Genomic DNA, 16,251 nt, shown 5'->3' with positions numbered 1-16,251 from the left:
ACATTTTGGAATGAAACAATAATCTGGGTTTGGTTGGATTACTTTGAAATGGGAATACGGATGACATGGTACTAATTCATAACGGTATCCTTTGTGTAATAAAATGATGTAATCGGAATACTTTACTTAAAAGTCAAACATTGACAGTATTGCACCTTATACAGGAAAATAATGGACGCAGCCACACAAATATTAGTTTTTTTCCCTCTTCAAATCATCTCAAAACACTCCGAGTCACGTGACACAGCGCTAGCACAAACTATAAATCTGTACTGTATCATGACAACAACAACAAATCATCATTTTACAATTTTAAAGACGTTATCAAAAATGTAACCAAGTTGTCCCTGAAAAATGTAACTTCATTTTTGTTATATCTGATTCATTAACACCCAACCCTGACAATAATATAAACAGATGTAACAGACTATTTATTTTGTCTACAAATACTGACAACTTGTCTCTGGTTGAACAGTTGACGGATCTGTGATGTTTAACAGAGCTAGAGACGTGATAGCACTCACAACCTGACCGACAGGGGGGGGCTAGAGAGCGAGCGAGCGCCCGGGTCACCTTTCCTCCTACGTGAACCAATTCACCTGAGAAGACAAAGCTCCAAAAGAAAGAGAGAGAGAGAGAGAGAGGGGGGGGGGGGGGGGGGGGGGGGAGGACCCGGGAGAGGCAGAGGTGAAGGGTGAGATGCCAAACCACTCCTTGAGATTGTCCCTTAGTGGAGTGTCACACAGTGTGTACCGTGTTACAGACAGCGTCCGCTCTAAGTCCCCGTTCTCGCCGCTCGATATCAGAGAGCATGATGGGAAGAGTCGCGAGACGGCAGAGACACGGCGTTACTGTCCTTCTGAATGAGAAGACAGAAACGGAAAGAAAAGGAGCGGTGGCAGCAGTGTGTGTGTGGGGTTGACGGAAAAAGAAAAGGTCAGGGACTCCCCACTGACGGGAACAGCTGTGTACGCATCCAGCCACGGTAAAGACGGAGCACACACACCCAGCAACTTCACCGTTCAGTCCCCCCCCTCAACTGTGCCCGTTAATGCCCACAAGCTTTGACATACTCTGCACTGGTCCCGGGACCAGAGGTCCATCTGCCCGTCCGCACCGAGGACGACATCAGGGAGAACCCCTGAATGGCCCCTGAATGGTTTCAAAAGTACCCTTGATGGTGCGGGGACCGCAGGCACGCTTTCGTGACATCCCCCCCCCCCCCCACCGGACACCTCACACAAACGGACATTTAAGCCTTGACCGTTGAGACAACTTCTCATCACTCTGAAACGTTAGCGAATCAGCTGAAGTAGCAAACAAAACAATAAAACAATAAAAAAAGAAGGCGATGAGGCCAGGCCCCTCTTCTGGAGCAACCTGCTGGTATCTGCTCATTTGCATCTGCCAACAGAGCTGACATCATCATCCTCATCTTCATCATCACCAACATCAGCTAAACCCCGGCCAGATAATAGCGTACACACTTCAGAGGAAATACATAATTAGGACATCACAAAGACAGAGTGAACGAGCTAAGAGGAGTTTACAGAGTGGATCAGTGAGGAGGAAAGCAAACGTAGAAGTTTTTCTGGGGGAGGGGGGAGTTGGGAGACTCGCGGAGGTTTGAGCTTCACGACCCCCGTCCTGTCGAGTTATGACCACAGTCAACAACAAACACCACACATCCACACCTGGACATTTAAGACACGGTTGGAAGTTGTTGTTTTTTTAAGCAAAATTAGCGGTTATTTAGGTTTCCATTCACACACGGCGATATGTGACTTCACTCACCGGTCCCGGTGAGCTCTGAGAGCGAGAGAGAAAAACAAAAAACTTCCCGTCCTCCTCCTCTTCCTCTCCCGCTTTAATTCCTCACCGCATTCAGAGCACGGTGCGGCTCGGTACGCTGGGGCCGCTGCTCGGTCCGTCCGGGGCAGAGGGAGCCGGGGGGTCGCTGGTTGAGATGACGGCGTGGGGTAAAAGTGCTGAGGTAGGAGAGGCGGAATAGCGCGTGGATGTTATGGAGACACACGGAGCGCTGTCTTGCTCTCACTCGCTCGCTTACTCACTCACTCACTCACTCCCGGTGACTTTCTGTCCGTCTACCGCTGAGGGTTCCCAGCGCTCACTCACCGTCCGCAGCGCCCTGCCGCTCACCTCCCACTTAAAGGGAGAGCGACGGCATTTCCAGGTGGTGGTGGTGGTGGCTGCGGGGGGGGACCATAAACCAGAACGATTATCTGTCACCGCCCGCTTGTCACATTTACACACAAATTACACGCTATTGGTCGCTGTTGATTGGGTTAGTCCAAATCAAATTGACAGCCTCTTCCTCCCTCCTCACATACCCAATCCCATGTTGATTTACAGAAATGCTGACTTTAGGTCAGTTCACGCTGTCACCAACGTCGACAGTGTTAATACGACTTTATATGTCGTATTTCCATCATCGGCTAATCTACCGATTATTTTTTCGATTAATCGATACGTTGTTTAATCCATAAAATGTCAGAAAACAGTGAAACAACGATCTCAAGTATCTAGTGGCCAAGGTGACAAATGTCTGTAGGAAAAGTATAACTTGTTGATTAGTTGTTTTCGTCTTGAGTGGACTGCAATTTATTTTGTCTTTTAGTCATCTTTTAATGGTTTTTCATGCTATCATTATTATTACTTTCATGAATTTATGAGCACATCTCTGGTAAACACAAGATTTAAAGTGGTGCTTTGGTTTTGATTCTTTGTGGTGAAACTCCACATCTAATCGATTTGTGTTAGTCACTAAGAATCTCTTTGGTCAAGGACAGCCCTCGTCATGATATTTACCAGCCGCGACAGTAACACTGGTAATACTTTCACCTTAAACCTGTGTGTGTATGTGTGTGTGTGTGTGTGTGTGTGTGTCATCGCGGCAACGTGTGGTCCCGGGGACGCCGACTGTACAAGTAACTGCGAGAAGTTCTGAGGACTTTGTTTTGTTTTGTTGACATTTCTGTCCACCCGTCCGTGGACTCATTTTGATGAGCGTCACGAACGTGAAAGACGCAGACACGAAATTTGACAGGTGTATGGTTGAGATGGTTCAAAGATGGGTGTGAGGTCCAAGCAATGGCGCCGGAGGTAGTGCCCGAATATTGTGAAAAATCAGAGTGATGGCTAACATTTGCATAAAGGTGCACGTATATGCCATATGCAGAGGACAAACAAATCGTGTCTCTGAACCAGGGTTTATCTCCCTATAACAATCAAATAAGTAGCTAATGTGACCAATATTTCTGTTGTGAGAAACACAAGACATTTGTAGTTTTCCTGTATGTATTTTCTTTTTACTATTATAACACTAAACACCGTGCATCTGGTCCTTGTGCAGTGTGTGTTACAATTCTAATGTTACTGTCCATATCAAATAAAATAAACTAACTAATATACTTGTTTTAACATACTCTTATTTGTTTGTTTGTTTACCATATGTTATTGTACATTTTCATGTTTTCTATTTTTTAATTATGTCATACTATTGCACTACGTTTTTACTGTTATGCACCAAGTCACCCAGCCAAATTCCTTGTACGTGTAACGTACTTGGCAATAAACAGTTTCTGATTCTAATTAGCATATCAGTAATTGAATCTCCAGCTAAGAGGCCATTTTGTTCACCAGCCATCACACTCCTTGCTTTGTTCTGCATCACAACAGGAAGCAGAATTGCAGAAACATAAAGTTTAGTCATTATCTGCTAGTTAGTGTCATGAGATGAAGAGTGTTGACCGTGGCTGTTTGAGGTTTAGAAAGTTAAATACGATCAGTTCTGCTCACATACATTTTAGTCCAGGGGATGATTTAAAAACTAAATTAAAAAAAACTATCCTAAAGACTTAAAGATTTGTTTATGTCCCCTTTGCACGGGAAGATTCCCACATGTGTAAAATGAAAGGATTTAGTTCTTGTTTCAAATCTTGTTTATCGTCACTGTACATTTGGCGTGCTTTTCTGCTATTTTTTTCCCAGTCAGGGTTTAGGGCCATGTTTTATTAAAAACATAAAGTTCAACCAGCCTCCCCAGTAACTTTAAATGTTGTGTTGAACCTGGAATTAACAAATGTTTGGCGTTTTTTGCTTAATAAATGCCTTTAAGTTATTAATATATCATAAAAACAGGTTGAAATTAGTTCTCTGTCGATCACCTCATGAAACAAATTAACGTCTTAAAATTCTGCTTGACCAAATTACATAAAACGTTTTCCAATATGCCCTCAGTAGTTTGTATCCTCAGCAGAATGGTTCAGCTTTGTTCGTCACGGTGGTGAGATGTTCACCGAAACACCTGCCGCCACCCAAACACGAGATGAACAGGATCTCATTTGTGCTGAATAAATGATATTCCACCAACTCAACAGCATTGTCTCTTTCCAGAAAAATTGTTTCTTAATCCACTAACCTAAAAATGTTTTGTGACCTTGAATTAACAAAAAAATACAAATTCTCTTTTCCTCACAAAAACATTTGAAAGAAAAGTTGTATCCAGAGAAAACTATTTTTTCCCCCAAAAAGGCAATTAGATTTGTTTTCTTCCAAATATAATTGAATGCCTTAAACTGAAAACAACTTTTTTGTGTAATTTGGGTGAATAAACCTTTAATATCTTTACTTCCTCTTTAAATTCCCTAGTAATCTTGTTTTTCCTCCTCCTCCTCTAACAGTGGTACATGCAGAGTATTGCAACCATAAGTGGTTGCATTGATGGAACATCTGGACCTCTGCTTAGTTTTGTCTGTTTGTTCTGCGTTTCAATACATCTCAGTTGTTGTCATTGATGCTCGGTCTTTTTGTCATCACACGACAGAATAGTAATTTGTCTTTATCAGATGTCTTTTAATTAGAGCTGTGAAAAATAACGCGTTAACACGTTATGATTAAATTACAGGATTAATTTGTTATTTTTTTTTTAACGCATTTAACGTATGCGCAGAATGAGCTTCCAATATCCCACAATTGACCGTTCGCCCCCTTAGTTACTGTTGCTACGTCGACAAAACTCCCAGGACTGTCAACCCTAAAGCATGGCGAGGACGGGACCAGCGCTATATCTGTCAGTGTCAGTGATACTTTTTGGAGTAATATCTCCGCGATATTCTCCGGATCAAGGCAAAAGGGACTGCAATATGCAGTGGAAGGATATATCCAAAACATTAAGATCACGAAGGTGACGCAACAATAATCGAAGCAAAAGCATACAGGTCTCAATCCAAACATCTCTAATGCAGTCAGACGTTAGCTGCTATCCAAACAAACACATGTAACAGACTGTCTCATGTTTGTCCTTTCTGGTGTTGAAGATATGTCCCATCAGTGTTGCCGTAGAGAGGGGGCAACTCCCGCCTCTAGGAAAAGGGGCGTAAACGGTAAGACGTCATCGTTTCACCGTAGCACTACCAGCCTAAAGTACCATCTCAACGCGACGCATGCCTTGGTCGGTGAGGGGAGTTTAAGTGGAATGCGCCAAACCACCCTCACTGAACAACGTAGTTCCCTCACTAAGTCTGCCTGTGACAAGTTGACTAGCACAGTTGCCAAATGGATTGCAAAAAGCTGTAGACCGATTAATATTGTTGAGGACGAGGGGAAGTTTTGCGAGTGGCAACGGGGGACTCGAGCATCAAAGTACCGCAAAGACGCACAATAATGACAAAAATCGGTAATATGTGATTAATCATGATTAATCCACAGAAACCTGTGATTAATTTGATTACAATTTGTAATCATTTCACAGCCCTACTTTTAATATATGAACAGGTGTCTCACGGCAGAAGCACAAACACACTGTATGTCGATGACATCACGTTGTTTGTTAAAGTGTTTGTTAAAGTGTCAGAAAATGGCGAAAAAGGGCCACAATCTCAAGTTCCCAGTGGCCGAGTTGGCAAATCTCTTAGGGACTGTAGGACAATTCTTAGCGGGGGGAGGGGTGGCCTTTATTAGGACTGCCCCCTCTTAGTCCATTAGCCATTTTGGTCTGATTCGACTGCAATTACTTTTGGCGATTAGCCCTTTTTATGCTTTCTTTTACTGCTTTGCATTGCTGCAAAATGGAAGGCCTGTACTTTGTCCATGATTGCCAGAAGTTGTCAATTACACATTAGTGTTTCCAAAAAGCTTTCTGTGGTGAAATAAACGTTGGCTTGGTGAAAAAAAGCCAGAAACTGTGACTCGTTTTAATTTTCCCCCCTAAATGCATAGGCACGGCGCGCCACGGTAGCCGATCGGCTGCACAGCGTCGGGGAAAGAGGACTGAAGAAGCGAAGGACCTTATATCAAGACAGGAAGAAAGGGAAGGACGGAATCGCAGAGGTCACGGGAGCGCACAACGGTGAGGAGAAGATAAAAGGAGGCGCGGCTCTGTGGGGACGGGGGGAGAGATAGAGGAAGAAAGAGGGACAAAGAGAGGAGGAGAGAGAATGAAAGAGAGGGAGAGAACGAGGTAGAGAGAGCCTGGCGGTGCGTTGGGGGAGCCGATGTGCCATTTCTAATCCCTCCTGTTCGTGGCTTTGTGCCGTGGCCCAGCAGGAAGTGGGAGCTGGGCAGACAACAATTAACAAAAGAGCTGTGAAGAATACAATTAGCCATCAATGGCCAACCACGGGCCTTTGTGCCTGTCGCCATGGAGACGGCACAACACCACTATACTGAGATTACAAAACCCTTTTCTACACTTCTCCTTTTTTTCTCTCTCCATCTACCCTTTTCTCTTTTACCCTTTCCTTTTTTTCCACTTTTTTTCTTTTCTTCAGCTTTCAAACTAATGTCCCTTTTTTTTCTCTTCAGTTCATCTCTTCAGTCTTTTCTTCTCTGTGAGACACACACACACACACACACACACACACACACACACACACACACACAAATAGACACACTTACATGTACTGCTTTACATGTGAACACTTGATTCATGCTTTCTGTGAAGCAACGTGATGTCTCTGTGTTGTGGTGTTCTGGCTCTTTAGATGTCTCATCACTGACGAGTCTAGAGATTCGAGCACTGGATGAACCCCTCTACAGCCTCCAGCGAAATCCCCCCCCCTCGGCATCAGCCAGGAGTTCTGGCTAGTTCTGTTCAGGCAGTCCTGCATTTGATTCCGTGTGGCGGCTGTAATTCTACCCGCCGGCACCCTCGACCAGTTTGGGGGCACCTGTAGCTGCGTAGAGGTACCTGCCTCAACCGGTAGGCGTTCGTAAAGCCTGTTGGATGTGATTGGGTTTACCACTAATCGTCGTGCAGTGCGCAGTGGACAAAAGGATTGCGCAGCTTTTGCTAAACATGCACAAATAAGAACAAAAAACCCGCAGTGTAATTCTCAGAGCACCTTCAAAGGGTGGAATGCACCCCTAAGTAGAAATAGCACGTATTTAAATGAGATAATATGCAAACATTTGGCACAAAATTCTCCCCTTATGCAAAATAAGCCTCATTGCCAAAACAGCCCAACTCAGCAAGCAGATACAGTATTAGTCGTCAGAGAGTTGGTGCTACCTGAAGCGCATTTATAAGGGGTGTTGTTGGAATGCAATGACAGTTGTGTCATTCAAATATAAATGAATGAAGGTCCCCTACATGTCATTTTTGTGAATACAAGAGGTGAAAAAAAGAATGAAAAATAAACACGAACAAGTAAACAAATAATTTCTTCCCTCACAACCAATGCAGTGGCCTACAGCACATTTAGACTTTGCTAAATGGATAAGTACAATCAGTGGTAATATTGTGTAATATTATTAGTGCAATGTCTTTCGTGAATTGGACCTTGAGACAGCGCTTGCGTGTGATGCGCAATTCACGGTGCAATAAGTCCCTCAGTTACCAGTTTTATTATGTATCCCGAGTTAAATTTAATGAAATAATAATAATGTAATGATTATTTTTTTTTTTTAATTTGTTCTTGATAGACGATGATTCAACATTATGGACTGTAGCTTGTAGTGGTGCCCCACTGAAAGTCGAGTTGAATTATCATCGTTGACCCTCAGTCCACTTGAAGTTCTTTAAGTGGAGCTTTCAGGTTTATATATATTTTATAAGACACCAGATCAATAAAGAACTTGTTGAAGTTGTGCTCTAAACCATTTCATCTTAAACACATGGGTTGGTTCTTGTCACTTTAGTCTTTTCATGCTATTCAAAAACATAATATTTAACATGGGAATGGGAATGTCAAGCAGACAGACTGACTAACAATGTCATAAAAACCTGCCATAAATATTGCATGCACCTGACAAACTGAACTGTTTGTATTACAGTCGTAGTCCAACTTAACTCAATGCAAACGTGTGAGGACAGTTGTACTATTACAGGTATTAACAATGCAACTTGAACAAAAAATGCAGCATAAGAATGGGGGATTGCCGACAAAAACCTGGTGGTTGTAACCGACAATGGTTCTAACATGGGCGTTGCCGTTCAGTTAGCGGGATACCTGCATGTGAAGTGTTTCGCTCACCCGCTCAATCTGGCCTCACAACAGGCGTTAAATCTGCCAACAGCAGCCAGGCTCATGGGGAGAGTGCGGCACGTAGCTGGCTTTTTCAACAGAAGCACGGTGGCAAACGTCCGCAGAAACGTCCGACACGGACGGCGCATTTCTGATTTCTTTCTCCGATGTCTCCATCTTTGTTTTGACCAACTTCCTACCAATCAAGCTGACCCTGGACCTCTGCTGACCTCACCAGAAAACATCTCAACGCCATCTAGTGGACTGAAAAAGCAATTGATTTTATTTTTCTAGTACCAAAAAGTTTATAGTTTATACAATAAAAGATCGATACTTGGCTTCCGTGTATCGATACAATATCGCCACGCAAAATATCGCGATACTATGCTGTATCGATTCCCCCCCCCACCGCTAATAGAAATATGGAAATGGTCTGCATTTACATGCCACTTTTATCCAAAGTGCTTTACAGTTTTGCCTTTCATTCACCCATAAACCCATCGATGGCAGCAGGCTAGCATGCAAGGTGCTGGCCTTCCATCAGGAGTGATTTGGTTTGCACCATTTTCCCTACATGCGTGGCCCCTTGTAGTTTTTGCAGAGGTGTAGAGTTTTAGAAAATGTGGACTGAGTGATCTGTGTGACGTTGTGTATAAGAGGAAACACCAGGCTGGCTACATAATGTTTGTCTATATTTTGAATCAAAGACAGTAGGAAATGCGGCCGTGAGATGTACTGTAGGGATGTGGATGAGAGATGGAAAAGATCCCAAACGTTATTACAGTGTCACACTGAACAATGTGTACCCATATGCTAAACATGGGCCTAGGGAACTGCCCATTATTCCGAAACCCCAACAGTCCAAAAATGTCACATTGGACCAAAGGCCGGTTTGTCCGACAGCCCGTTATCCCAAAAAAACAAATTTCAAATATACACAATCCACCTGCAGCAAACAGAAGCACGTGGCCTTCCTTGGTTGGGTTGGTTAGGCATGAGAAATGAGATTAGGAGCAAGAGTATCAGGGTAAACCAATCAAAGGCCGAGTAGGGCGGGTCATGTCGTGGTAGGAAATAAACTTCAAGGAGAAGGTCCAATGAGGTAATTTTGCACGATAATTAGTTCTGTTTGTTGCAGGGGTAGTTTGCCTTTAAAGTCCAATGGGACATTTTTTGGACTATTGGGGTTTGGTAATAATAGGCCGTCGGAACACCCTGGCCAGCATGGCTATCTCCTGCAACATGTCATGTCAGCAGCACTCTGGCCACCGTGGCGGTGAGCGACGATGGAGTCCTTCGCCACCTTGATGGTCCTTACTGACTTTGATAGAAGAGATCTTTCTCAGCTGAATAAATCATGTTTTTGTTCCTTTACAACTACCTAATGTCATTTTTTCCTTGCCTGAAATAAAAAACAAATCCTCCCATCTGGTATGTTCATGTTTTCAACATTCTTCCCATAACAATTTTTATGAGTGGATTTGTAAATGAAATGTTTAACTTCACCTGGATCAAGACAACGTGTAGACTGTGCTGTCAATGATAAAAAACGCAAGATAAGTACATATTGCCTAAAATATTTCCCTAATTATTTTGTTTTGTTAATCACTGCAGGTGTAAACTGATTGTATGCAGGGTTACAGCATCTCTTTGCTGCTTTGGAAAGTGAAGCACAATCAAATTTCCGTCACCTTTCCTCAAAACTGTGCCTTTTGTCTCCAACAATGGAGACGAGTTGCAGCATGTCAAACTATGAAAGTGGAGAGAGTAGGACATGCAGCTGAGAGGCACGGGGGTGCACTATAGGAAAGAGCAAAATAAATCACGGTAGCAATTGTGGATGCAAAACTGTCATTTAATCTACGGCAGGCAAAATATGGAGTGGCAAACATCTTAAAACTGTCTTTTTTAGCCGCTTCCTCCACCGCTTATGACGTTCAAGGTTGAGCTGGTGAACAGGTTCAAAACTAGGACCTTCTGGCCTGTGAGCCGCGTGCCATCCCTTCTACGAACTGCCTAAAATTTTGGAAACTGGCCATCTGAACAATGGAGGGAAATTGAATGATAGCTCCAGCCTGACAGTGACCACAAAGTGTTTGGATTATTGTTGTTTTTTGTTATATGTTTGAAAAACAAAGCCTTAAGTTCCATCTGCCATTTAAATGGGACCAATATTGTGTTCTGCTGTGTGTGTATGTGTGTGTGCGCGTGCGAGAGGCAAGCCTCATATTGGCTTTAGCTGAGCTGTAGAATACATTTTTACCTTAAATAAGGACTGTGGATTTTGACCCCCATCTCTTACTATATAATTGCACGAGGAGGGGTTGACTTTACAGCCAGTATGGAGACGAGGAAACTGTCAGTCCCTAATTTGCAGACAGAGATTAGAAAGATGTTTTCTGATGGCGCCAACGGGTTTACTTTATTTTAGGATTGTCTGGTTTTAATATTGTTTGATTCACTATCGTACATTACTTTAGGATTGTCTGATCTTAGCACGTTTTATCCATCAGCTTATTTTGTTTTAGAATTGTTATATGATTTTAGAATTTTTTCTAATTTGTTGCCCAATTTTTTGTTTTGTCTCCAATGTTCTATGCTGCCCTTTGTGCTGTTCAATGTAAATATATATATATTTTTTGTAAATATTTGACATCTACCAGAGTATGCTTTAATGCTTTATATTTATTTATTTGTGTTTTATAAAGTGCTTTATAGATAAAGTGTACGATTATTCTATCTGTGCCAGGTTACCAGTACATTACAGCTGTGTGAATAATAAGTGGAATAAATGTTTGAGCCTCCTATTGGCACTTGGATACATTGTTGTGACAAAACAAAGATGAAGATTCAGCCTTGAACTGTTCGTAGAGTTAGTCATGCTTTGAAATCCAATGTCTTCATGGCAAAACTTTACATCGTCAGTATTTCACATTTCAAAACCACAATAGTCTAAAAAAAGTGTGCCAATGGATTTGTGCCCATTTGTCCGAAAACAATCGCCCATCGTTCTGAAGGCCCGTTGCTCAGCCCCTGCCTGTAAGGGTTCTAGATGAAACCCTTTGAATATAGAAGGGTTCTTGGTAGAACCCCCTAGGTGAGTTCTTGTTAGAACCCTTAGAAGGTGGAAAGGTTCCAGATAAAGCCCCCAGAGAAGGTTCTGGGTGGAACCGTTACACCATAGGACCATTGTAGAAGCTCTCACAGGGTTTCTGGGTGGAACCTGTCACAGATGGTTGTAGGTATAAACCCTTTATGTTGGTTTCTAGGTGGAACCCTTTCAAAGGGTTTCAGGTAGAACCTTCATATAAGGTTTGACCAGGAACCAAAAAGGGTTCTCCTATAAGGACAAGCCGAAGAACCCAAGAAGTTCTGGTTTGCATCTTGATTTCTAAGAGGGCAGTTTTTTTTTATTCACTTGTGCCTGTTTGGTGACAGGCAGTGGAGTAAACTGTGCCACTAACCACCAAGCCATGAAGTGCAGTTTCCATGTCAATTATTACCAGGATTTGCATTCGCCCACATCGGGGCAGAGCACAGTCGTCAGTAATGTGCTTTGTGGCTTTGCTGTTATACATGTGTGAGTGGTTCCAATTTAAGGCTGAACTTTTTTAAAGATAAGTTGGCCACTGATGTAAATCTCTGAACCTAAAACATAAAGTGAAAAGCATGTTTCATTTGAACCCCACACACATGGCTGCGGTGTGAGTGATCGTTATCCAACACACAGCTGTCAGTTTTTTACACCGTGATGCGGTTGGAACTGTAAAGGTGGCTGCACACAGTAAAGACGTCTGTTTCTTGTGTGACTGGAGCAACGCTGTAACCAGTGGGTTTCCTAAACAAGCAAGGTACACCTGAATAATCTAATGCAATTCAATACAACTGCCCTGCCATAAACTCTACTTTCACAAAGCTCATAATGTTCAGGTTTTGGTGACTTTGCCAGAAATGTGTTAATTCAATTATACGTTTATTATTGAGCTCATAGTGTACGGTGGTGTGGTTCCTGTGTTGTTGCTGGACCACAGAAGAATAGTAGAAACTTATTTAAATATAACGAAGTCTAGCCATGAACGAAAGGGAAGGCAAGGAGGGAATTTTATTAAACACAAATTAAGACGGACTTTCCACATCTGTCGACAATATATTCGTTCTCGGTGTGCTAGCTCCGCTGCAGGTGTGCCATGTGCCTCTGGCCTTAAAATTCAAAAGCCACCATCGTGTTTGCCAACACAAAATGGAGCTTTGCGCACAGTTATTTCTGCTATTTTCTGCTCTCATCCTGGTGTTGTGGAGCCAGGTATGGTTCTGTGACACAATGAAAGTTACAGCTGACAAAGTGACGTCCGGGGACTTTTCAGTCCACGAACTTCATCGTTTTAAAGTCCAAGAGACAAAACATGTTCCCTTGAAGAATGGGTTTTAAATATGTAGTGTGTTCTCCATAAATGCAAAGTATATTTCCGTGTCATACTTTGAAAACCTGTGCTCGAGAGTGAGTTTAGACAGAGACGATTCAGAGAGGAGATGGCGCACTGCGAGTCAATTTCCTGTATCTGTGTCACAGGGTTTCACCACCGTCCCGACCTTTTAGGAGATTAGCAGCAAGTCCTGAATCTATTCACTTCAATAGGAGAAAAGACTTCATTCACCCCCATAGTCACCAAAGTCAATATTGGACCCATTTTTCACAGGCCACATAGCTTTCAGAAGATTCTCACTGAAAATGACAGATTTCTGACAAATCAGGAGAAAATCAACTTTGTTCAAGACCTGTCTCAGTCACAGCACCACTTGCGATATCTGACACTTAAGTTTAACGTTAACGATATTGTCAAACTGTGTCAAAATTAAGATAACGTCATCCGACGTTGCTAACACCCGAGCAAACAAAATGATGCAATGCTAAATATGCCTGTTAGTTGTGTAATTATCTAATGTTAGCAGGAGCCAGTATAAATACATCAGACTATGTCCACTTAGGAGAAAGGAAGTACAGACCATTTCATACCGTTGGCGAAGCTTTTCTTTTTGATAAAGCATTTTATGTTTACACTGCACAATTAAAGGACCACAAGAAGAAGAATTCCCAACCAAAGGCCTTTACACAGCGGCGGGGGGAACTTTTATTTTATTTTTATCAATATCTTGTTTTGAACAGTTGTTTTTGTCAAAAACACTTACACACAGAACGGGAATGTTTTATTCTGGAACAAGGTCGATTCCTCTGAGCCTTGTGCCATGAATGAAGGCATCACCAAATCAAGTTGTGCTGAGTGGGCTGAGTTGCACCTTTTATTTATAAAAAAATAAACACGGAGGCTCCGTAGTCAGATCCGTGACGGCAGCAAACTTTATCGCTCTTTTCAACTTCTTACCTTTCACAATAAAAGCCCTAGTCCAATAATATTCACAGGCAAGTATTTCACATTTTATACGTCAGGACCCCGGCACGGAAAGACCTTAAGATGAGGCCCATTCAGTTGTGTTATTCAAGACCAAATACTGATGATGGGAGCTCAACTCCACTTGTTCTTGTTCAAACTTCACACTGCAGAAACCAAGACCTCTGGTGCTTTAATATCCCCCACAAATGTGTCATTTTGTCCATACAAACCACACAGGTTTTTTTTTTTTTTTTGTAGAAAGCCTAGTGCCAGCTTCACATTCTCGTAGCTTTATTCTCCCTCCTGCCTTTCAGGTCGCCTACCTTTGTCTGTGCTGTTGAAGCCGGCCAAGCCTAGCTGAGCAGTGCCAGCCCGCTGTGTTTGTTCTGCCAGGCCGGGCCATGCGACAGCACCTTCAGCCACAGTTAGCTGTAGGTTGTAGCATAGCCTCGTCTTATCATGCTCTGTGATATACAGCCTCAACCGCTATTTGTACTCTGTAGAGTAGCAGTTTCCATATTAGTGTGCCAGGTTGTTTGGAAGATGAAACTTTAATTATTCCCATGGGGATATTGAGCCGCCGCAACAGCAAAAAATAGGATACAGCAGAGAATAGGAGGATGTAAATTGGTACAGAGTAAATGACTTGCAGCAACCTGTAACACCTGCTTATTTTGACCTGGTTTAGTATAAATGTGTCATTGAAAATAATGTTAATATAGGAGTGACAGGATTATAGATGGAAAATTAGGGCTGATCTCTAGTAAGAGTTCACTTTGATTGAAAGTCAAATGTTACAATCTGATTACAAGGTGATTCTCAGTTAATCTGATACATTTGAACCTCTTTTAGCTCATTGTTTAGTTTTTTTGGCCTGCATATGTACTGTTTTGGTTCACTCTCACTGCTCTCATCGACCTCGTTTTCAGCCGCAGCAGACGACAAAACATCATCACGCCGACTTATTCGCCTTCACAGCGTCTTGTGCGTACTCGCGTTCATGCAACTGTTCTGTAGTTCGTTTACAGCCTAACGCTAGCTTTTGACTTCTTCCGATTGCATTTTCGCTTAAAAAGAAACATAAAAGTGGTGTTCATCGTGAAGTTTATCCTGCTGAACAAAACGTGTCAGTGTCATAAACTTGTGTTTGCCACGGAACTTAATTTCTGCAATAATCCAAAAGCCAATGGAAAAATCCCATTGGCTTTTTGGGGAATCAATGCGATGGTAACTCCCAGGGTTAGCCCAAAATACCTCATCCCCTGCAGCCCTCTATACGGTAATAATATTACTGTATTCCAGTGTAATGTGTACAGCTTGTTGTACTGACCCTAGTGGCCAAATAAAATGCAAATAAAAATAATAAAGATAAGAATTGTACATCACAAAAAGTGATATAGTTTTAGTATAAACAGCTGAGCGCTGTGCTTTTTAGCTAACATTACTCGAAAAGGAGGCAATAGTGCATTTATTGGGGACAATTTTTATCAGCGAAATAATACACATTTGTTGTCCCATTAATTAATTAAGAGAAACATACAGAATGCTGATTATTTCATGCAGAGGGGAAGAAAGTCTCACTGAAGGGTTTGCTATGGCCCCCACACAGTTTGACACCTAGTTTGGTAAATTTTGGTGCAATAGACAGCGCTCTCCAACAACATCATCAAAACTAATGAGGGACTATCTTGTAAAAGAATGCCGTGAATGCTGACATCTGTCACCCATCTGCATCTCAGCTGATATAACGTATCTAAAGTATATATTTGCAATATGTACCAATGAGAGGAAAATGTAGTAAAAAGTAGATATGGGGGGATTTATGTACTGCAGGCTACATGAAATAGAACTCATTATACATTACTGTAAAAGTCACCATAATACATAAAGTAAAGTGGCATCATGTTGCATTGAACATATGTTTTAAGTTAATGGTTTAATAGTGAGGGAAGTTTATTTACGCTGATTGCAATCTGCTTGCATCTGACAAGTCATCAGAAATGAAACTGAGGTTTCTGACAAATAACAGAAAGTATATGTTATGAGGGCAACTATGTGTTTCATGGACTGCACACACACCAACACCAGCCTCTCCAGGCCGCAGTGGCAGTTGCTGGAGGCTTGCTGTTCCTGAGCGGCCCAACGTAATCTAGGCGCAAAACATGTCATAACAGCCCCCGACCTCAACGAAGTCGATCAACCCACGCTGTCTTCCTGTGTCTCACTTAGCCCCTCTTTTCTGGGGTTGTCAGATCCTGGTGGTAGAGATTGGAATCAGGTCACTCGACTGCTGCCACCACTCAGATATCTGCTCTATCTGAGGGCTGCTGACTGGTACAGCCTACCTGCCGCTTCTCTCTGCTCCTCACACACAC

At 42.5% G+C, this 16,251-nt stretch overlaps 1 protein-coding gene across 5 annotated transcripts in view; it reads right to left on the bottom strand.

Annotated features, from left to right (window-relative positions):
• sox13 (SRY-box transcription factor 13) overlaps positions 1 to 2,098 on the bottom strand; it is a gene marked incomplete at its 3' end in the record, with an annotated part of 42,332 nt that extends 40,234 nt beyond the window's left edge. For 4 of the 5 annotated variants that reach the window (XM_079186165.1, XM_079186166.1, XM_079186167.1 and 1 more), the window contains exon 1: positions 1,880 to 2,098. In XM_079186165.1, the coding sequence (XP_079042291.1) occupies positions 1,880 to 1,884 (5 nt within the window). In that variant the 5' untranslated portion in view covers positions 1,885 to 2,098. Of the gene's footprint in view, positions 1 to 1,794 lie in introns of all 5 variants that reach the window. The other variant, XM_079186168.1, reaches the window with a different exon arrangement.
• Positions 2,099 to 16,251: the final 14,153 nt, after the last annotated feature.

Source organism: Pholis gunnellus (genome assembly GCF_910591455.1).
Source record: "Pholis gunnellus genome assembly, chromosome: 3".
Taxonomy (NCBI): Eukaryota; Metazoa; Chordata; class Actinopteri; order Perciformes; family Pholidae; genus Pholis; species Pholis gunnellus.
The sequence above is the reverse complement of the archived record's forward strand: the minus strand, read 5'-3'. Positions and strand labels throughout refer to the sequence as shown.